This window comes from Primulina tabacum, chromosome 5 (assembly GCF_025594145.1).
Source record: "Primulina tabacum isolate GXHZ01 chromosome 5, ASM2559414v2, whole genome shotgun sequence".
Lineage (NCBI taxonomy): Eukaryota > Viridiplantae > Streptophyta > Magnoliopsida > Lamiales > Gesneriaceae > Primulina > Primulina tabacum.
In genome coordinates, this window is record NC_134554.1 from 492,101 (window position 1) to 514,989 (window position 22,889).

At 36.8% G+C, this 22,889-nt stretch overlaps 4 protein-coding genes across 4 annotated transcripts; 3 read left to right on the forward strand and 1 right to left on the reverse strand.

The window, feature by feature from the left end:
• Positions 1–909: 909 nt before the first annotated feature.
• On the forward strand, positions 910–2,259 carry LOC142544519 (uncharacterized). The gene is made up of 2 exons (XM_075651559.1): positions 910–1,592; positions 1,686–2,259. Exons 1-2 carry the CDS (start codon positions 972–974, stop codon positions 1,950–1,952), a joined length of 888 nt encoding a protein of 295 aa, XP_075507674.1. The 5' UTR covers positions 910–971; the 3' UTR covers positions 1,953–2,259.
• Positions 2,260–3,125: 866 nt separating this feature from the next.
• On the forward strand, positions 3,126–6,182 carry LOC142545151 (zinc transporter 4, chloroplastic-like). Its single transcript, XM_075652146.1, has 4 exons — positions 3,126–3,380; positions 3,473–3,530; positions 4,610–5,319; positions 5,663–6,182. Exons 1-4 carry the CDS (start codon positions 3,360–3,362, stop codon positions 6,116–6,118), a joined length of 1,245 nt encoding a protein of 414 aa, XP_075508261.1. The 5' UTR covers positions 3,126–3,359; the 3' UTR covers positions 6,119–6,182.
• An 8,765-nt stretch (positions 6,183–14,947) lies between these two features.
• LOC142545152 (glycine dehydrogenase (decarboxylating), mitochondrial) lies at positions 14,948–20,407 on the forward strand. Its single transcript, XM_075652147.1, has 15 exons — positions 14,948–16,355; positions 16,634–16,879; positions 16,959–17,036; positions 17,116–17,216; positions 17,298–17,493; positions 17,605–17,730; positions 17,861–18,046; positions 18,139–18,252; positions 18,407–18,559; positions 18,753–18,941; positions 19,030–19,107; positions 19,183–19,308; positions 19,395–19,493; positions 19,603–19,720; positions 20,191–20,407. Exons 1-15 carry the CDS (start codon positions 15,120–15,122, stop codon positions 20,283–20,285), a joined length of 3,141 nt encoding a protein of 1,046 aa, XP_075508262.1. The 5' UTR covers positions 14,948–15,119; the 3' UTR covers positions 20,286–20,407.
• A 152-nt stretch (positions 20,408–20,559) lies between these two features.
• On the reverse strand, positions 20,560–22,518 carry LOC142545153 (uncharacterized). Its single transcript, XM_075652148.1, has 6 exons — positions 22,309–22,518; positions 21,925–21,995; positions 21,747–21,799; positions 21,134–21,619; positions 20,970–21,060; positions 20,560–20,890 (listed from the first exon to the last, which is right to left on the reverse strand). The coding sequence occupies exons 1-6, from the start codon at positions 22,448–22,450 to the stop codon at positions 20,804–20,806; spliced, it is 930 nt and encodes a 309-aa protein (XP_075508263.1). The 5' UTR covers positions 22,451–22,518; the 3' UTR covers positions 20,560–20,803.
• Positions 22,519–22,889: the final 371 nt, after the last annotated feature.

A 22,889-nucleotide genomic window follows, 5' to 3' on the forward strand; every position in this document is an offset into this window, starting at 1 on the left:
AAGAAACATCGATTTTTCAAATATGATATTAAAACTATGTGATTTAGCGATCGGTGTATTTTTCTATCTTACATTTGGGGTGTTTTATTCCCCATGATATAACTAATGAATCTTTATAATTTGATAATCAATTTATGATATTAATATCTACGATGAGGCAACAATTTAACCTATTGAATAATTATTTTATATACATATTTTTTTAAAAAAATAATCAAATTATATTGAAGAATTCTTGCTTTCTGGTTGCAAAAATGATTATTAACTTAAAATTAGCCTAGCTTAATGAAATGGCATCAATGATCTTAGAACATGGGGTTGTTTGTTGCTAAATCAAACGTGTCGAGGGGAGGGAGAAATGGACAAAACAGAAAATGGTGGGAGTTGAGTTGAGTTGACGAAGACAGCATGACGACATCAAAGTGGGAGTGCCGTTCCCATACGACGTCGTTATGCAACCTCTGTACCATTTTCCTTGGTATGATATGTCCTCTTGCCAGAATAATTTAGTTATATTTAAACAACTGAATTATCTTGAAATTGAGTCGCTAAAATTTCATTTTATAGGCTTCGCAATTTATTTGATATTTGAAATTACAAATTCTTCTTAAAAGCATTGGCACTCACATTTATTATTTTTTTTCATGCCTATAATATAGCACTAATTGTTTGGTTTCATTTTAAATGGGCCCAAAGAACCCAAAGAGCCCATAAATGGTAAAAACTATTAGCCCAATTCAAAACAAATATTATATTTGGCACCATTCATTCTTGCCATCAATTTAGTTTTGTTTCAAGAAATTTTTGTTATATTTCAATTATAAATAGCAGTCAGTCAGTCAGTCAGTCAGTTATCTTTGATTTTCAGTTTCATTTCAAATTGGGCCCATAAATCTATTGGAAATATGCCTCGATTTCGATGAGTAGTGAATTTTAAATTGCCTTTCCCTTCCACTTTCCCTATTTCTGCAATGAACATGAATAGTGACCCCTACGCCGACCTCTCGCATCTCTGCGGCATCGCCGCCTTTTCACTCCCGCCCCGTTCCCTCCTCCTCTCCCTCCCGCCGCCTCCCTGGCCCCCCGCGGAACACTTTGGCCCAATCCCCAACCACCTCCTCCCCCGCTATCTCTGTTACGATGCCCCGTCTCCAGAACTCCCTTCTTCTTTATCTTCTTCCATACCTTATTCACCCCCTGCTACTACTACCCATCCTTCGCCTGAACCTTTGCTACTCCATTCTCCACCACTTTGCCCTGATTTTACTCCTCACGATTCACCACTGCCGTCTCCTGATATTACTGCGTCTCTCGCTAATGTTGCTTCTTCTCCTCAACTTTCGCCTCCGCCACCCTTTCACTATAGTGACTCTGTAACTGCTGCTGCTCCTCATTCTGAAACCCTGCTCCATGAATCACTTATCAGCTGCAACCGAGACTCTCCACGCCACATGGATTCGCCAGTCCAACAACGAGAAATTCTTCCTCCATGTGTTGTCAACTACCAAGATACGCTATTTTTCACCCCCGAACGAGAAACGTGTCATCTCTCTGCGTCATTCGGGGTCGGAGTCTCGGACGATGAAAATCGGGTACCCAGTTTGTTACCAACTACTGAGATAAATGAAATGTTCTTATGCGATTCAAATTACGTTTTGGCTCAATACTTGGTTTCTGTCATGAAGGATTCTGCTGTTACTGGTGGGTATGGCAAGCGATTGCCCTCCCTCGTCAAGAAATTGGCATTGTGGCGTAAAGATGTAATTTTGGATGGCAAAGAGTGTGAAAAAATAGCTTCTTTCGTCAAGTTTTCATTTTCTAGCCGTGGTAGGGAGAATATTTTGCAGGAGCCATCAAGAAAGAAGCAAAGGAAGCAGGAGGCTAAATCCAAGGGCGTGGCATCTTCCTTTTACTTTACACGTAGTAAGGCCGCCGCTAGTCGATTATCCTAAAGTAAATTCCATTGTGAAACGTATTGAGGTGGGGATCAATATGGATTTCAAATTAGCCCTTTGTCAATAGAAGCACTCGCAGAAGCTGCTACATCTTTTGTCTGTGGTAGGTTTATATATTCGACAACTCCACACGACCCCTTATTTTGTGGTAGCCAATGACTAATGATATATTTTCTTTATGATGTAAAAACTGTGAATTGGAGACATGCTAGATTGAATATTTGGCACCTTTGAATCTACTTTTGCATGCTTGACATGTGCGGTTTGTGTTTATTAATATAGTGGGAAGATCAACAGTTTTGTATTCTCTACATGGAAGATCATACAAAACTGTAATAAAAGTGTCGCTGTTGTCGATGCATACCCAACTATTACATTATAAAATAACAATTATATATTTGCATTCACCAAAACTGTCTCCTCCTTGTGGTAGAATGATTGAATAGAAAGTGGCATATATATATAGAAAACATGTTTTGATTACAATTTCAAACCCATATAATAAAAGAAAGTTACATAGCAATCCTATCGATAAATTATTTCTGATATAAAGATTTGGTCGGGTCAAGGCTTGGATACAAGAATTTTTTAATAAATTTGTTAAAATAAGAAGATAATATTTTGTCCGAAACCACCACTCCACCAATGCACTAAACATTCCAAAATACATGTTTTAGATATTTCATTACAACTTAATAATTATAGTTTCAGACCAAAAAAACAAAAAAAAGATGATCGAAAATAGGTGTTGGAATCCGATAAGGATGTATTTTATACTTAAACTTTAGCAAGAATGGGAGCCTGAAGTTAAAAATATGAAGTGAAACAATGTTAACATTTATATAAGTTTTAATTTGTAATATTTTTATGCTCTTTTATTTTAAGATTTCTCTTTTTATTGGATATTATAATTAATTATTTTTTAACTTATATAAAAGCAAGAATCCGTGCGATAAAATAATGAAAAATCACTTGATCTAAAAAGTTTATAATAATTTTAATTTTTATTTGTGTTTTATATTACATTTAAGAATATTTATTGACAAACTCAATTAATAGTTTTGAGTGAACAAACTTATTTAAAAAAAAAAAATAAACAACAAATTAATATTGACAAAGCACACAATTTAAAAAGAAAAAAAAATGAAGCGCTGTCATATTTTTGACTGGTACAATTTTGTTTCACGAAGTGTCGACACTATGTGGTTCCGTCCTCTCAACCTTCCAAGAATGTCGACATCTCTTTCAGATTACCCCATTTTGTTCCTTCCCACTATTTTACGTATATAAGCTCGTCAGCAATCGTATTTGATTCTATCTATTTATTCGAGTTTCGTGCTTTGTTTCGGCACTGCTGAATTTGACGCAAGACTCAAAAAGGGTGAAAATAAATCGTGGGGTTTGATGCCCATGTCATTTCTCGAGGTTCTCTCTTTTGTTGCGATTAAGTGTGGTTTCGCTTTAAAATACGATCTTTCTGTCATTTTTATTTGGGAATTCTGGTGATTGTTCTATAGGATTTGTTGCCGGTGATCTGGAATGGGAATTTCAGAGGGAACATACGGTTTTACTCGGGTAAATCTTTTTGATTTTTTTTATTAAATTTCCTTTACCTTAAAGTTTGTGGATGCGTGAAAAAGATTGATATTTGGATTCTTGGTTTTGCATTTTATCTTGAAGTCAAGAAATGGGGTTTATTTAAGAGAATTTTTGTCGTATGACTTGCCTAATATCTCGATTTTCACTGTTTTATAATGTCGTTTAAGTTCCACTCTTTTTCTTACAGGTTGACAAATTTTGATTTTGGTTGAATTTTCATATCCATCGAATTGTCTAAGATAATCAGCTTAATTGTTTGTGTTCGAAGCATTTTAGGACTGTATTTCATTAATTTGATTCAATGAAGGTTTCTTGTGCTATTTTCCCGTTTCTTATCAGCATTATGTGTTGTGCCCGGGTGATGGGACGATCAGCTTTCAAAATACATGAATTTATCACTTCTTATGCGCGCAAAATACGTGAACTTATGATCACCTGGAAATGATTTCTCGTAGACATGCTTATTCAGCATAAATACAATTGATTTGATCGTGTATGTTAATTATTTGGCCGGATGATGTTGTTTGTCGACAGTCTTTTGTGTTTGTGGCAAGTATAGGATTCATACCTTTGATTTTGTTCTGAAAATCTGTTGTCTTAATTTAGGTCTTGAGAGATCTTTTGTTTCTGTTTGGGAATTCTCAGTTTAGCCAAATATGTGCTGTTTGCCGTTTTCCATTTATGAGCAACGAACAAATTGTCCAGATTGTGTGTCATTATACAGACTCGAAGTTTCAATTTTATTTCTATTTTTTTCTCAGGGGTTCTGTTTATTGATTTTGATATACCGAGGTTCCAAAATTTATATGCTTTTCATAGAACGAATTTCAGTAATTATAGGGTTCTGAACGCACAGGAACTAATCCAATGGGCCCCTCTAAGAGAAAAAAAGTTTGAAATTTTGTGTGCTATTTTTTTAAAGTCTTGTATCTTCCCTCCTCCGGATTTCTGGGTCCGTCCCTTGTTAGATACAATTTCCATGCTAGCCATCTAAATCATTTGCCTCCCATACAAGTTTAATTCTCCTCATGTCTTTTTTCCTGGGGTTTTAATAGACTTGTTTCAACAAAAGCTTTCTCAATCCATGTCCAACACCGTATGTGGCACTCAAGACGAGGAGTCGGAAGGATGTCGGGCTGCAGACTATGCTCTCATCCTTAAAATGGTGGCGATTGCAGCCATTCTCACTGCAGGAGTCTGTGGTGTGGCCATTCCTCTACTTGGCAAGAAACGCCGGTTCCTCAGGACTGATTCAAATCTCTTTGTAGCTGCCAAAGCTTTCGCCGCCGGTGTAATCCTCGCCACAGGATTTGTCCACATGTTACCCGATGCCACATCGTCGTTGACGAGCCCTTGTCTTCCGGAAATGCCATGGTCGAAGTTTCCATTTTCTGGTTTTATTGCAATGATGGCTGCATTGGCAACATTATTAGCTGATTTTATCGGTACTCAGTACTATGCGGGGAAACAGGATAGGCAAAGCGAAATTGTTGCTCGGACTGATTCGTTAGATGCGATTTCTGAATCGGGGATCATTCAAGTGGAGCCAAGGGGGTGGAAAAGTAAAGTGTTTGGAGAAGAAGAAGGTGGTGCGATGCACATTGTGGGAATGCATGCACACGCGGCACATCACAGACACAGCCACTCACAAGAAGAGGGGGCTTGTGAAGGGCGCATTCCAGAGCATTCACACGGTCATTCCCACTCATATGGGATTGGAAACGGAGATGATGACGCGGGCATTAGACACATAGTTGTTTCACAGGTATGGAACTAACCCCCACCACCCCAAATGGAAATATTTATTATCTTTTTTTAAAACAAATTTGGTCGCTAGGATTGTTCTCAACACCAGTCAGTTTTGATTTCTGAAATGACCGCTTTCCATCACCATCCATTTTTTCCCAGTAATTTAGTTCATAAATTTTGTATTTCACAATTTTCTCTAGGGGTGTCGATGGACTTGGGAATATGCAGGAATCTACCCATCGTCATCCATATGACTAGGAGGAGTATTTGAGATTCGATCACAAGAAAATGTTCCTCGTTTTCTGATTTCAGAATTGATACAAACTTTCGTCGCGTCTGAGAAATATTATCTTTTGCAGGTTTTAGAACTTGGGATTGTGTCACATTCTGTGATCATCGGTCTATCCCTTGGAGTTTCACACAGCCCATGTACTGTTAAACCGTTGATCGGAGCACTCTCATTTCATCAATTCTTCGAGGGCTTCGCTCTAGGAGGCTGCATTTCACAGGCTCGTTTTAGGACCCTTCACTCGACAATAATGGCATGCTTTTTTGCCTTGACGACCCCCATCGGGATTTCTGTAGGGATCGGGATTTCCTCGATTTATAATTCCGACAGCCCTCGAGCTCTAGTTATCGAAGGAATCTTCGACTCAATATCTGCTGGAATTCTTGTGTACATGGCTTTGGTGGATTTGATTGCTGCTGATTTCTTGAGCAAGAAAATGAGCTGCAATGTGAGGCTTCAAGTGTTGTCTTATTTTGCTTTGTTCATAGGTGCCACACTGATGTCTTTACTTGCGTTGTGGGCTTAATTTTTGCCTTTTCATTTTTGGTTTTTGTACGATATCAGATTTTGCAATGACATGATTGATAATACATACCCCCTTCCAGTCCAACATCTGATCAACAGTTTGATTTGGTCATGTGTCACGAATTTGTGATTTTAGGAGGCCGAGTTTCAGCATTCGAAGAATCTTTTCAAGTTGAGATTTGCGAGACAAAGAGCGAGGGATCGGACGGCATCCGGAGCTTCTCCTATAAATATATATAAAAAGATATAAAAAGGCCGTTTCCTTCTTGCTTAATGCTTGCAGAAAGATAATATCCGTAAACATATGAATCGAATTATAATCCATCTAGGGAGATAAAATTTTATAAATCAAATTAGATATCACTGGTCTAGATCCGATTGTTTTAGTTTTCGGCTTTCAATTAAGGTTTCGAAAACCACAATCCTTGATGTACATATTCTTCAACTCAATCTTTTTAGACAAAAACTTGTATGAGACGGTCTCACGGGTCGTATTTTGTGAGACAGATATTTTATTGGGTAATCCATGAGAAAATATTAATTTTTATGCTTAGAGTATTACTTTTTATTGTGAATTTCGGTAGGGTTGACCCGTCTCACAGATAAAGATTCGTGAGATCGTCTCACAAAAAATCTACTCATATTATCCCAGTTTTTCATCCGTGTTCACAACTCCAATGAAATGGTTATATGGAGGTTAGGAACACTCAAGTTTCGCTGTCATGATCGACTTGACTTGCGGGTCGTTTACATAATTGACCCTTGACTTTGTGACATGAGTAAAAAAAACTACAAATTTAGATAATCATGCAAGAAAATGCTTTATAAATTTAGGTGTACTTAACATAGATCATTAAATTCAAAGAAGTTGAATTATTAGCTAATGAATTATTGGCGACTGTCAGCTAACTTCAAGTTTGCATCAATTTAGCTGAAGTTTCCTTTTTTTTTTCCCTTCCTCTTTCTTTTTTTTTTTCCATTTTCTGTTGATTATATGAGAACAAGGGTATGCAAAATTTCGGTTAAATCAAATTATCTAACCAAACCGAATTAATTTGGAAATTCGGTTCGGTTAATTTGGTTGTTGGGTTTTGAAATTTTAAACAATCGGTCAATTCGATTTATTTGGTTCGGTTTCGGTTTTAATTTGAAAAATTCGGTTAAACCAATGTAATTGTTATTTCTAACCAATATTATGTTATTTCATTATCTAGAATAGCTTACTTCAATTAATTATTCTCACAAGTATTAATCAAACTTAATAATTTAATCGGAAAAATTAAATATACGCTTTCATCCCACAACCAATGTGTGTATTTTAATGATAGTAATTAAGAGGGAGTGCATTATATCCTTTACCTAGGGGAAATTGGTCCAAATGTGGGGAATTGACTCACAATAATCCTGGTTAAATATAATTTTTTTTAAATGGTTGTTGAAATTATGAAAAATATTTGTGTTGAAAATTATAATGTTGAATATTGAAAATTAGATAAAATTAGGTGTTGAATATTGAAAATTAGTGTGTGATGATGTATGTAATGATGAAATTGTTTTTGGATTGTTTTCCAAAAAAATCCTATAAATAGCTCTCCATTTGTAAAGATTTGATACAATTGAGTAGAGAGAAAAATATTATAAAGTGTGTAGTTTGGTAAATTTTGAGAGTTTGAGATTTTTACTTTTTACCATAATTTTTTTCTTTTTCACAACACGTTATCAGCACGAAGCTCTAAAAGTCCTCCATACTTTTCCAAACTCCAAACAGAAGAAAAAGGTAACAAAAGTAATAATATTTATTTTACTGTTATTTATTTATTGTATATAATATAATGTTATTATATAATAAAAATTAGAAATAATAAAAATAATTTTTTTCAAAAACTTGTTATAAATCCTGGGAGGATGTTAAGACGACATCCCACACTCCCGGTAAGGGATACGACAAGTATAAAACCCTATAAGGTTTTTAAACAAAATAACTTATGACACATCATTATAATAATATGATATGATATACATAATTATTTAAACATGACTAATATTATATACATCATATTATTACCATAAAATTATACAAATACATACCTTTATTTTTTGTACACCAACGGTCATAAACGGTAACAAAACGGCTAGTTTTTGCCCTATAAATATGATCTCACAAACACATTCAATCACTCCAACTTTCACTTCTTCTCTAAAAATTATTCTTCATCAAATTTTCGAAGAAGATGGCTTTCTCAAAGATATTTTTAATTATTTTGGTTATCATACTCACGAGTCTTTTATTTATCGGAGAATATCCTCCTCGTGTGTTTTCTTTATTTTTACAAATGCTTGTACTTGTTGTTTATCCATTACTTTGTATTGCAATATTTATTAACTAATAAAATGCATCGTAATTTTTTTAGTACCACCATGTCAAATTTGACAAAGCTCGAATTTGTTGCGCTCGACATCACGGGAAAAAATTATATGCCATGGACTCTCGATGTAGAAATGGATCTTGAGTCATTGGGTCTAAGCGAGACCATTAAAGAAAATGGTATATCTTCATCACAAGAAAAACAAAAGCTATAATATTTTTGCGTCGACATCTCGATGAAGGTTTAAAATGTGAATATCTCATCGAAAAAGATCACATGGCTATGTGGAAAGGATTAAAAGAAAGATTTGAACATATAAGGGGAGTTATACTTCTGACCGCCCGTGATGAATGAAATATGTTAAGATTCCAAGATTTTAAGAAAGTCACTGATTATAATTCAGCGATGTATCGAATAATCTCGCAGCTAAAATTTTGTGGACATGAGGTTACAGAATCGGAAATGCTTGAAAAAACATTTTCCACGTTTCACGCATCAAATATAACTTTACAGCAACAATATAGAGTGCGTGAATTTGCGAGATATTCTGAACTCATCGCCTGTCTTCTTGTGGCGGAAAAGAACAATGAGCTATTAATGAGAAATCATCAGTCCCGACCCACTGGATCAACAACATTTCCAGAAGTAGATGCTGTGAGTAAAAATGAATTTAAACCTGGAAACCAAAATCAAATCCAGAGACAAGGTTTTGGTCGAGGTCGAGGTCGTGGTCGTGGACGTGGACGTAGAATTGGTCGTGGTCGAGGCCGTGGTTTTGAAAACAATAGAGATAGTTATTTTTATAACTCATCTCAAAAGGGCGTCACGAACCATCCACAGAAAAGGCATCATGAGAACATGAGTGTTAATGAAAATCACTCGAAAAGATTTGAAAGTTCTTGTTTCAGATGCGGCACTCCAGGACATTGGTCTCGTATTTGTCGAGCCCCTGAGCACCTTTGCAAGCTCTATAAAGAATCGATAAAGGGGAAAGAAAAAAAGACCAACTTCACTGAACGAAGTGACCGTTTGAGTGATTCAACTCATTTTGATGCTGCTGATTTTATGAATGATTTCTCTGAAAATGATCAATATGTTGGTGGGATAGAAATGAACAATATTGATGCTACAGATTTTCTCAATGATTTCTCTGAAAATGAACAATATAATGGTAGAATATAAATGTACAATAATTTATTTTTCATGTATTCATATAATAATGTTTTATTGTACAATTATGATATGTGTTATATTTACATATGTATTGTCAGTAATTTTATTTCATTGCATGTTTTTTTTTGAAGTTCAAATATGGAAAATGCTATGAGCAAAGCTGAAGTTTGCATACCCGATAGTGGTACAACGCACACTATCCTCCGAGATAAAAGATATTTCTTGGAACTAAAACCAACAAAAACAACGGTGAATACAATATCAGGTCCTGTAGACTTGATTAAAGGATGTGGTAAAGCACAATTTTTGTTACCTAATGGTACAAAATTTTTGATCAATGATGCTTTATATTCACTACAATCGAAAAGAAATTTGCTGAGTTTTAATGATATATATTCCCATGGTTATGATACTCAAACAATGAATGAAGGGAATGAGAAGTATATGTATCTTATCACATATAAATCAGGAAAGAAATATGTGATTGAAAAACTACCAATGCTCCCTACTGGATTGCATTATACACATATAAGTCTCATTGAATCAAACATGGTAGTTGATAATTTTTCAATATTAACCAATTGACATGATCGATTAGGACATCCTGGTTCAACAATGATGCGAAGAATTATAGAAAATACATATGGTCATCCGCTGAAAGACCAGAAGATCTTTCAGAATAATAAGTTTCAATGTAAAGCATGTTCTCTTGGAAAACTTATTATAAGACCATCACCAGCCAAAATCCAAACTGAATCATCAATGTTTCTTGAACGTATTCAGGGTGATATTTGTGGACCAATCCATCCACCATGTGGACCATTCAGATACTTTATGGTATTGATTGATGCCTCCAGCAGATGGTCACATGTATGTTTATTGTCAACTCGAAATGTTGCATTTGCAAGATTACTTGCTCAAATAATAAAATTGAGGAATCAATTTCCCGATTATACAATCAAGAAAATTAGACTTGATAATGCCGGTGAGTTTGGAACCGGTCCGAACCGGTTCCGGTTCCAAGTTGAAAAACTTGGAACCAATCCAAACCAAGACCGGTTCGGCTTCGAATAAACCGGTTCCGGTTCGGTTTAAACCGGTTCCGAACTTTAATTTATTATTGTGAAAACCAGGTTGAATAGTACTAGTAAATTCAACAAAACCTTCTTGTTCAGCTATTATAAAAGGTTGACAACATTTGGTAACAAACTTTACGATGGCTTTCCGAGAAATTTCTTTTGTAATTGTAAAAGCTTTACCACTAAAAGGATTAATTTGTTGTTGTATTGGTTCCCTATCGAATGGTTGTAGCGTATCAGGGTCAAGTTTATGTACCTTAACTAAATGTTTTTTCAAAGTTCCGGTACCACCGGAACCACCACCCGTTTTGTAAGAATACCTCGTTTTGCAAATTTTACAAACGACAAAAGAATTATTCGTACCTTGTTGTTCAATATCAAAGTGATCCCAAACTTTGCTTCACTTTGCATGGGCTGTCGTCGTGCTCATTGAGATTGTGTTGCTTGCTCGATTAGACGATGGCGTCCCTACATCTTTGTTGGGGAGTTCCATGGCTTCTTCATCCTCGTGGCCAAGTTCAACTTCATCAAAATCAGGGACGTAGCCAAAATGTTCACCAAAGTCGGGAGCGTATTCGCCACTACCACCACGACGATTTGAAGATGATGCCATTGAAATTCGAATTGTTTAAATGAATAAATTGCGAAATAGTAAATATATAACAATAAAAATAATACGGATTATAGATAAAATTATAAAACAATTATTGAATATATTTGGAGATATGATAGCAAAGAAAGATATTGATTGTAGAGAAATGAAAAGTTGAGAGAAAATTGATATGTGAAATGTAAAAAATGACTTGTATTTATAGATGAATTTTGGGGTTATAAAAAAGATTGTATATTTGCACTTTGTGGGGGCCAAATTGATAAAAAAAACACTGCATCTTTTTTTTTAAAAAAATAAAAATTTTTTGAATTCGGGTTTGGGACCGGTTCCGTGTCGGTTCCGGATACGGTCCTGAACCGGTTTGAAACCGGACCCGAAACCGGTTGAACCGGTTCAGAATATGCTGAACCGGTTCAACCCACAAACCAATGAATTGTATATGGTTTCGGGTCCGGTTCTTTCATTCCGGATCCGGTTCCGGGCTTAACGGACCGGTTCCGGGTCGGTTCCGGTCCGAACCGGTCCGTTAAGCATGCCTACTTGAAGGAAGAATTTGAAATGAAGGATCTTGGAAAAACCAAGTATTGTCTGGGTTTAAAAATTGAACAAAAAGAGTGTGGAATATTTGTTCACCAGACAAATTATACAGAAAAGATCCTTAAACGTTTTAATATGGATAAATCAAATCTTTTAAGTACTCCAATGGTTGTTAGATCATTAAACATAGAAAAGGATCCATTCCGTCCATGTGAAGATGATGAAGATATTCTTGTTTCAGAAGTACCATATCTATGTGCTATCGGTGCCCTTATGTATCTTACAAATTGTACAAGGCCTGATATATCTTTTGCCGTAAATTTGTTGGCAAGATTTAGCACATATCCAACAAAGAGACACTGGAACGGAATTAAACATATATTCCGTTATCTACGAGGAACGACAGACTTGGGACTTTTGTATTCAAAAGATGCTAATCCAAGTATAATTGGTTATGCCGATGCTGGATACTTATCTGATCCACACAAGGCACGTTCCCAAACTGGATATGTATTTACTCATGGAGGTACTGCAATTTCTTGGCGTTCACAGAAACAAACGCTTGTAACAACTTCATCAAATCATGCCGAGATTATTGCACTACATGAAGCAAGCCGTGAATGTGTGTGGTTAAAATCAATGAGCCAACATATCCAAATCTCATGTGGATTATCATTCGACGAGAAGCCTGTGATACTATATGAAGATAATGCTGCATGTATAGCTCAAATGAAAGAAGGATACATAAAAAGCGATAGAACTAAACATATTCCTCCTAAGTTCTTCGCATTCACCAAGGAGCTTAAGAAGAATAAATGTATTGATGTTCGTCACATTCAATCAAGTGAAAACTCATCAGATCTCTTCACAAAGGCACTTCCTACGACAATATTCAGAAAGCACATATATAATATTGGGATGCGCAATTTACGAAATTTGTGAAGAATTGTTCATGTCAACATGAGGGGGAGTTTACGTGACTGCACTCTTTTTCCCTTATTATGGTTTTTATCCCAATGGTTTTTCCTAGTAAGGTTTTTAATTAGGCAGTACAAAATCACGTAATGAAGACATTATCGTATCATGATCATCATCACAAGGGGGAGTGTTGAAAATATGAAAAATATTTGTGTTGAAAATTATAATGTTGAATATTGAAAATTAAGTAAAATTAGGTGTTGAATATTGAAAATTAGTGTGTGATGATGTATGTAATGATGAAATTGTTTTTGGATTGTTTTCCAAAGAAATCCTATAAATAGGTCTCCATTTGTAAAGATTTGATACAATTGAGTAGAGAGAAAAATATTATAAAGTGTGTAGTTTGGTAAATTTTGAGAGAGTGATATTTTTATTTTTTACCATAAATTTTTATTTTTTCACAACAATGGTCACTTTTGTTAAAATAAACATTGGCTAAAAGGTGGGATCACACGTATTTTATCCAATTTTTCTTTTTTATTGATCCAAATTGCTCCAACGGAAACCGTAGATTTCATAGGAAGTGATGCTATGGCCCAGATTTCAGCCTAAGACAAGATTCACCAACTCCCCCGTCGATTCTCAAGCCACCAACCAAAGTTGGGAAAAGATTTTGGCAAAAACTTACGTGAGACGATCTCATAGTCGTATTTTGTGAGACAGATTTCTTATTTTAGACATCCATTAAAAAATATTATTTTTTTTGTTAAGAGTATTACTTTTTATTATGAATATTGGTAGGGTTGATCTCTCTCATATATAAAGATTTGTGAGACCGTTTGTTTCAATGATCATTCATACCTTGTTCATTTCAAGTATTAAATTTAGTAGGATCGACCTTGAGAATTGAAATGCAAAATCATTTGATTTAAACATGTATTTTCTTAATTGGTACTAAAAAATATTAAATGAATTTTTTATATTAAATAAAATATTTAAAATATATATATATATTTTTAAAATATGGCAAAAGACACTTTTAGTCAAAAGCGTAATATTTATATTTTTGGTCTTTCGCATCTTGGAACCTTAAAAGTTTTTGTGTGTGTGAAAAAAGCACAACCTAACACACTATTTAAAAAAAATAATTTATTTTACAGTAAAAGCTTTTGTAACCAAGCGCAATATCCATCCTTTTATTTAAAGAAATCGTTCAAATTTCAATTTTTTTTAGTAAATATGATTTTTACCCTTTATCGAGTTATTCATGGCATATGCTGTAACCTTTTGTCTATGTAAATAAATTTTTTTTTCGAATACATAAGTATTCTTTTAAGAAAATAACAAATACACAAGTATATATATACACGCACACATAATTTCAAGAGTCAAAACAAATTTTAAATTTAAAGTTAATTTTTTTTTTTCGAATCTTATAATTTACGACAAATAGTGAAGCATTGGTTCGACCCATTCCAATTGATTAATAATCCTATATGGCCAATATTAGTTTTTTTTTTTATGAAGGAAACATTTGCAGAAGTCACATAAGATATAATTTAAATTCAAGATGATGAATATGCTAACTTTGTTTTTTTTTTTATTGTCATCCCTAGTTTTGTTCATGTGAGGTGAGAAATTAAGATAAGCCAAGTGTGAAAGAGAATCAGCCAAGCAAGAAACATGAAATTTGTATAAACCATGTAAATTCTATTCCCAAATGCATTCATTTTGATCCATTGAATCTCAATCTCTTTGCCCAGCTCTCCCTTCCATTCGTTACATATCCAATTGGGCATTTAGTAATAGAAGTGAGTTCACGAAAGGCCGGATTTTTACCAAAAACCCATTGGCCGCGACAGCCTCGACATTTAAACCACACCCCAAAATCCCCTTTGTCCCTTTCCCAAGTTGGAGACGAGTCACCTATTCCACCGAATCTTCAAATTGTGGAAGCATTAATTTTATTTTTCAATTTTATATTTAATATTTTCAATACTATATCAATATTCATGCACACACACATATATACAAAAAAAAAAAAAAAACAAATGAGAACCTCAGCAACCCACATTATCGGCTCCGCACTCTCAGAACGAACATTAATATAATTATTATAATAATAATAAAAACTATAAAAAAGGAGAACTTTTTTCATATCGTATTGCAAGAGAAGAGAGACACACTGTTAGAACAAGAACACAGCTCGAAGCGAAGCTAGCTTTGGGGGATCATTTTTCTCTCCATCTTCCCTCCATCCCTTGTTGGGGTGTTGCATTCCTTTTTCCATTTTAAGGAGAATCTGCATACAAAATGGAGCGCGCCCGCAAACTGGTGAACCTGGCCATTCGCAAACGCCTGGTTTCAGAATCCAAGCAGCCACGCGGCGACGTATCGACCAGCCCAGTATCAATGTACAAATCCTCCAGGTACGTTTCCTCGTTATCTCCGAGCGGTGTTCCAGGTGGTGGCAATGCTTTCAGGTTTTCTGATTCGAATCCGAGGAGTTTGGTGCATTACACGAGCACCCGATCCATTTCTGTTGAGGCCCTGAAGCCAAGCGACACCTTCCCCCGCCGCCATAACTCGGCCACGCCGGAGGAACAATCCAAAATGGCTGAATCTGTGGGGTTCAATAATCTTGATTCACTAATTGATGCAACTGTGCCTAAATCTATTCGTATCGATAAGATGGCGTTGCCTATTTTTGACAAGGGCTTGACAGAGGCACAAATGCTTGAACACATGACAGATTTGGCATCTAAAAACAAGATTTTTAAGTCACATATTGGAATGGGATATTATAATACTTATGTCCCCCCAGTAATCTTGAGGAATATAATGGAGAATCCAGGGTGGTATACTCAGTATACGCCTTATCAGGCTGAGATTGCACAAGGGAGGCTCGAATCCTTGTTGAATTTTCAGACAATGGTGACAGATCTCACCGCTCTGCCCATGTCGAACGCTTCCTTGCTCGATGAAGGGACTGCGGCTGCTGAGGCTATGGCTATGTGTAACAATATTCAGAAGGGGAAGAAGAAGACTTTTATCATTGCTAGTAATTGTCACCCACAGACCATCGATGTGTGCAAGACTAGAGCTGATGGATTTGATCTTAAGGTTGTCGTTTCAGATGTTAACGAGATTGATTATAAGTCAGGGGACGTCTGCGGGGTGCTGGTTCAGTATCCGGGGACCGAGGGTGAGATTTTGGACTATGGGGAGTTCATTAAGAATGCTCATGTCAATGGGGTTAAGGTTGTCATGGCCTCTGATTTACTGGCTTTGACACTGTTGAAGCCACCGGGCGAGTTGGGTGCAGATATTGCGATTGGCTCGGCTCAAAGATTTGGTGTACCCATGGGTTATGGAGGGCCACATGCTGCTTTCTTGGCTACTTCCCAAGAGTATAAGAGGATGATGCCCGGAAGAATCATTGGGGTTAGTGTTGATTCTTCAGGAAAGCCTGCTCTTCGTATGGCTATGCAGACGAGGGAGCAGCATATTCGTCGTGACAAGGCTACGAGCAACATTTGCACCGCTCAGGTGTGTGATCTTCCTCTGCCTTGTCGTCGTTTTTTCAAGATTTCTCTGTGTATAATCTTTTTCCCTCCCTGGTCCTCAAATTCATGCAAAGATGTGTTTTTTAACACTGCCAGTGTTTCAACTTCACTGAAATTGCTTCTAAACGCAAAAGTGAGATGATAGGAACAAATAACACTCTTCCAGCTTATAGATGGATTGAATTGGTCTATATCTAGTTCCTACTTAAAAGTATATGCAGCAAATACTTACGTTGAATAGATCCTTTTCCATTTATGTAGGCGTTACTTGCAAACATGGCCGCCATGTACGCTGTTTATCATGGACCAGAAGGCCTTAAAACTATATCCCAAAGGGTCCACGGACTGGCTGCAACCTTTGCTGCTGGATTGAAAAAGCTTGGGACTGTAGAAGTCCAGAGCCTTCCCTTCTTTGATACCGTGAAGGTCAAATCAGCAGACTCAAAGGCCATTGCTGATGTGGCTTACAAGAGCGAAATAAACTTACGTATTGCGGACAAGAATACTGTAAGCACGCCATTAATCATTGTGTATCTTGATATGTAAGTATAATTAGTTCTAAAAAATCTACCACTTTATGACTCAGATCACCGTTTCATTTGACGAAACAACCACCTTAGAAGACGTGGACAAGCTGTTTAAAGTATTTGCCGGTGGTAATCCTGTAAGTGCAATGCTTGTTTCTTTCTACAAGGGTTAAAAGCTTTAGTTTAGTACATAAGGTTGATAATCATGATTAACAGGTAACGTTTACTGCTGAGTCTCTTGCATCGGAGGTTCAAAATCTAATTCCTTCAGGGCTAGCGAGGGGGAGCCCATACCTCACTCACTCTATATTCAACTCGTAAGGCCAAATTAAATAAAGGGTCGATCATGGGGATCACTGTATGTAAGGGAAAATCTAACGTCTACGTTAAATTTGTAGGTACCATACAGAGCATGAGCTTCTAAGGTACCTTCATAGGCTTCAGTCAAAGGATCTATCGTTGTGCCACAGCATGATTCCATTGGGGTCTTGTACAATGAAGCTGAATGCAACGACAGAGATGATGCCGGTGACATGGCCTGCATTTGCAGACCTTCATCCTTTTGCCCCAATCGAGCAATCCAAGGGATACCAAGTTAGTATAAACTATTTTAATTATGGCTTTCTTCTATCTTTATCTTTGTAAGTTGAATTTCATACATAACTTTTCACGACACATCGATGAACTATGATATTCTTCTTTCAGGAAATGTTCAAAAATTTGGGTGAAATGCTGTGCACAATTACTGGGTTTGATTCCTTCTCTCTGCAACCCAATGCCGGTGCTGCAGGAGAGTATGCGGGACTTATGGTTATCCGGGCATATCACATGGTATTTTTGGCTACCTCCATGAGACATTAGAAATGTAGCGAATGTGTACAATGTCAATCTTGGGATTTATTTGCACTTGACCTCACTTTTGATATTAGTGACTTTCTTTAAAAGTAAACTTCTGATGTAGTCTAGAGGAGACCACCACCGAAACGTGTGTATCATCCCAGTGTCGGCACATGGAACAAACCCTGCAAGTGCTGCCATGTGTGGGATGAAAATCGTTGCAGTTGGAACTGATGCAAAGGGAAATATTAACATCGAAGAGCTACAGAAAGCTGCAGAAGCAAATAAAGAAAACTTAGCTGCTCTTATGGTGTGGATAACCATCATTCTCACAGTTCTCTCAATGTGCTTCTTTGTAATTTTTGTATGGGTAGTGTTAATAAATGTTCTTCCTGAATTCAGGTAACGTATCCTTCAACTCATGGAGTTTATGAGGAAGGCATCGATGAAATATGCAAAATAATTCACGACAATGGTGGACAGGTTTACATGGATGGAGCTAACATGAACGCTCAGGTACTGTAAGCCTTACGTTCTGCGCCCATACGCCATGCATACATAAGCTGTTAGCACAGACAACTCTTCGCTTTATTATTAAACTTCTATCGTATCTGCCAAAAAAGATGGCGTGTTTTTCCAGACCTATTCGATCCTTTTTGTGCTTAAACAGGTTGGTTTGACAAGCCCCGGATTTATCGGTGCCGATGTTTGCCATCTCAATCTCCATAAAACATTCTGTATTCCCCATGGTGGAGGTGGACCTGGTATGGGGCCAATTGGGGTGAAGCAGCACCTAGCACCATTTCTACCATCACATCCCGTGGTAAGTAAAAATTCATTACGGATCAGTATCTCTCATTGTGACGTGATTTTTTCCTAAATATTAAGTGTGATTTTTTCTTGAAAATACATGCTTTCACATCCTAAACATAAACCAACCACTGCTCCCACCTCTGCCCCCTGTCTCAGTTCCCTGTCACTCATGGTTGACACATGCTTTAAAATGATAAATGCAGATACCCACAGGAGGTATACCAGCACCGCCTCAATCTCAGCCCCTTGGTACTATTTCTGCCGCACCTTGGGGCTCTGCTCTCATTTTACCCATATCATACACTTATATTTCCATGATGGGATCAAAGGGGTTAACTGATGCATCTAAGATAGCTATCTTGAATGCAAACTACATGGCAAAACGGTTGGAGGTCTCTGGTTTTTGAACCCTTCATCTCTAGAAAAATGTTGGCCCTAAATATATATATACTAACATTAAATTCCTTTTTGGCTTAATAGAATCATTACCCCATTCTTTTCCGAGGCGTCAATGGGACAGTTGCCCACGAGTTCATTGTAGATTTGAGAGGATTTAAGGTGATTCTACCTCATCTTCATCCATGTAAAGCTTCCATTTAATTTCTTATTTAGAGTGGCACTTTTTTACCGTAGAATACTGCTGGAATTGAGCCAGAAGACGTTGCAAAACGTCTAATTGACTATGGATTTCATGGACCGACAATGTCATGGCCAGTTCCTGGTACACTCATGATTGAACCTACAGAAAGTGAGAGCAAGGTGAAACAAAAGTTTTTATGGATCATTATCTCCCAGCGAACATCTTTCACATTTGGGATTCTGAATTTGCTTCATTCTATTTACAGGCAGAGCTTGATAGGTTCTGTGATGCTCTTATCTCTATCAGAGAAGAAATTTCACTGATTGAGAAAGGAAAAGCTGACATCCACAACAATGTTCTCAAGGTATCGTTGAACTTAGGGTTGTTTTATGAGAAAGGGATCCATTTTTATATATTAGCTTCTTTATTTGTTTGCCGGTACTGGTTTTCAATGGTATACGTCGTTGTTCCAGGGGGCTCCTCATCCACCATCATTGCTCATGGCCGATACCTGGACTAAACCATATTCACGTGAATACGCAGCTTACCCTGCTGCATGGCTCAAAACTGCCAAGTTTTGGCCAACTACAGGTGTGTGTCCAGAAGCTATTGGTATTTTCTGATTGTATTTTTGGGATTGGATTTTCCTTCTTTTCTTTATTTTTAACTTCTGAACAATAATGAACGAGCAAAGAGTGAAAATGCAACATGAAACAAATATGAAGTTCGGGCCCAAGGACTATACATCTATGGTCAAATGCCTGATGCCTAAAAGTTTTTTAATTTTATCTTAAATTTTCAAATGCATTCAACACGCTTTATACAGGTAGAGATCATCATGAGGACAAGCGCTTGATAACCCTTTGATAGACCTACCACGAACATGATATAAAATCTGTAATACAGTATCTTGTGGTACCCCATCCCACATATCCCTTCACGGGTAATGAACTTGTGGGTCCTGGGGCGTGGCAGTTGTTTCCCAGATAACTGAGTTCTACCACTGAATAATGCAAGATTCCATTGTAATTTCTATATGACAATTTTGTTTTGCATTACAGGACGTGTGGACAATGTTTACGGTGATCGCAACCTTATCTGCACTCTCCTTCCAGTATCACAGATGGCTGAAGAAGCGGCTGCAGCCACTGCATGAGAGTATTGAATAATTCTTGTGTTCCACTTCTCTATCTTCTTCTTGTACATAAGAAGTTTAAAATACCTACTTTTACATTCAATATCAGTAATACAATTGTTGCTAATAGCAACTTTCTTTTATCATAATCAATCATGCCGTTGAATCAAATCCAACCTAATTATGCCGCACCAATTAGAAAGAGGCACGCGCTTTCAACTCGGTTTCAGCGGGTTTGGAAACTTTTAGTTTTCAATTCTTACAGGGTACGGCACCTAAACCTGGCGATTTGCGATGAAAAGGAAATAAACTGGTAAAGTGTGAGGTCAAATAAGAGTCACGTGGGGACTCCAACAGTTATATACTAAGAACACGCTTCAAAGCATAGGACATTTATTTGTAATTGAAATGAAAAACAAGAGAAAAATCTGATCAGCAGAATATCCCAAAAAGCACTTAAGGCCTGGGAGAGGTGAAGACAGCGAGGTAGCTCGTGTCTTAAGTTTGTTACCTGCAACAGTTTTATACCTAACCAACATTTATGCTCCGTACTTTGGCGACTTCCAAAGTTTGAAAGCTACTTCATGTAACAATCTATCAGCAGGTATAACGAGGTTTCCACCACTCTGCATTAAACGAATTCAAATTTTAGTTCAAAGTAGATATTTTTCAAGCGCCCACATCAAATGAAGGTTTGCTATGTACCGCTTCAAAATCTCTAAAAGAAAACATCTCCACCATATCCTTGCGAGTCACGGCATTCTGAAACTGAGCAAGCAGCATAGGGGAGTGGTGCCTGTAAATAATTTCATTATACGGACAAATAATGCTCAGGAAATGATACAAGAAACTCGGCAATACTCGCTTACCTAAAATTTTGCCTTGGCTTTCCTCCTTTCACCATGAAACTTTGGCGAGGGACGAACGATGAAAGTTCTCTGTTTATTGTGGGATCAGCATAAGGTAAGGGAAAATTTAAAGGGCCATCCCCAAGGATAGATCCATAGCTCATTATAATAGACATGTGCAAATGAGACTTTATATCGATTCCAGATTCTGCAATAGTCATTACTTCACCAGCCAAATTGTTTACAAGTTCAATCTCTTTTAAATCGAGAATCTTTTTGTTTGCACCAATATGCGCAAAAACTAGATCAAACTGGCTGGTATTTAATGTCTTCCCTTCTTCGAATCCAAGCAATCCCAGTATTGCCGAGGCTAAATCTGGTATCCCGGCCTGGGAATGACAGTCTTTGCATAGTTCATTCCACTGGAACACAGTTAAGCCAAGTTTGTCTCCAATAGTTTTCAAACTCAAATTGTCAGTGATCATAGCAGCCTTCATTCCCATGAACCTAAAATCGAATACCAAGAAGTGAATTCCAGGGGACAAGGTTTTTTTTTTTTTGCGTTATACTGAAAACATAAAAAACAAATTCACATTTCATTGCTAAATGAAGGAATTTGAATGGAGTACTCCACCTCTCTCTTATGGTCAGAAATTCACACTTTTCTTGAGATAACACGTCTGCATCCTGATGAATCATAAAGGGAATTATTGTTAGGCACCGTAGCTTCATCATCTATGTCATCATGGCCACGACTGGTAAAATTCAGCAGAGATATAAAACAGCAGACTCGACTAGTCTTAGTGTCTCACCTCATTGTCAAATGCTTCATTTGCATCTAGCAACTCCAAAAACTCCCTAATTATTCTCGTTTCCTCATTTCCTGCAATCTAATCTCCAAGTAAATTTGTCGAACAACAAATGAAAAAAGGACTTTCACGAGGATAAATAAATACAAAGAAAGGAAAGCCAGAAACCCCTAGCAATTAGTCTGGTAAAAATATTAAACCATGGCTTGGCCAATAAATTCAATTCAGGTATAATTTTGATAATCCGCAACCCTGAAATAATCTCAATGGAACAGACTATGCTTAGCATCGAGTAGCACCTATACTTTATAACATCGAATTTTCTTCCAGCGATTGATACTCAACTAATTAATCTATCTACGAGAAACAAGAAATCTGCAGCAGGACCTGAAGGAGGGGCCTGGGGGAGGGCTAAGAAGCCACAGCATGCCCGAGAAGCGAAGGAATGGAGGTGAGTGTGATCGGGGCCGATCCATCCAGCTAATCCGTCTCCGTACAATAACAACGCTCTGCTTGGCTTGTCTGCCATTTTTCTTTCACGCGAAAAATATATTTTACCGGTGTTTCCCTTTTTTTTTTTTTTAAACCTACAAAGTGAAAACATCATCATTATTTTTCCTTTAAAAAATTTAATCCCACGTATTGTTAAAATAATATACATGAAAACCAACCTATGAATTAAGATTTGTCGCTATTATTTACATTTAATAAATTAAATAAAAGTGCGCCCGAACAAACGTAGGTATAACGCAAGCTTCACCCAATCATTACACTAACCTTGATGTACGTACATATCAACAAATCGATGTCGATTAAGTAATGTACTATCTCTTATGCTAGTGGTACAACCACAACACAGACCCACCAACGCTCACATCATCTAGCAAGATTTGGGCTTCCTTGATAATTATCTATTTATCTTAATATCATTAAATTATTGATAATAATATCCACATTTCACCATGTAA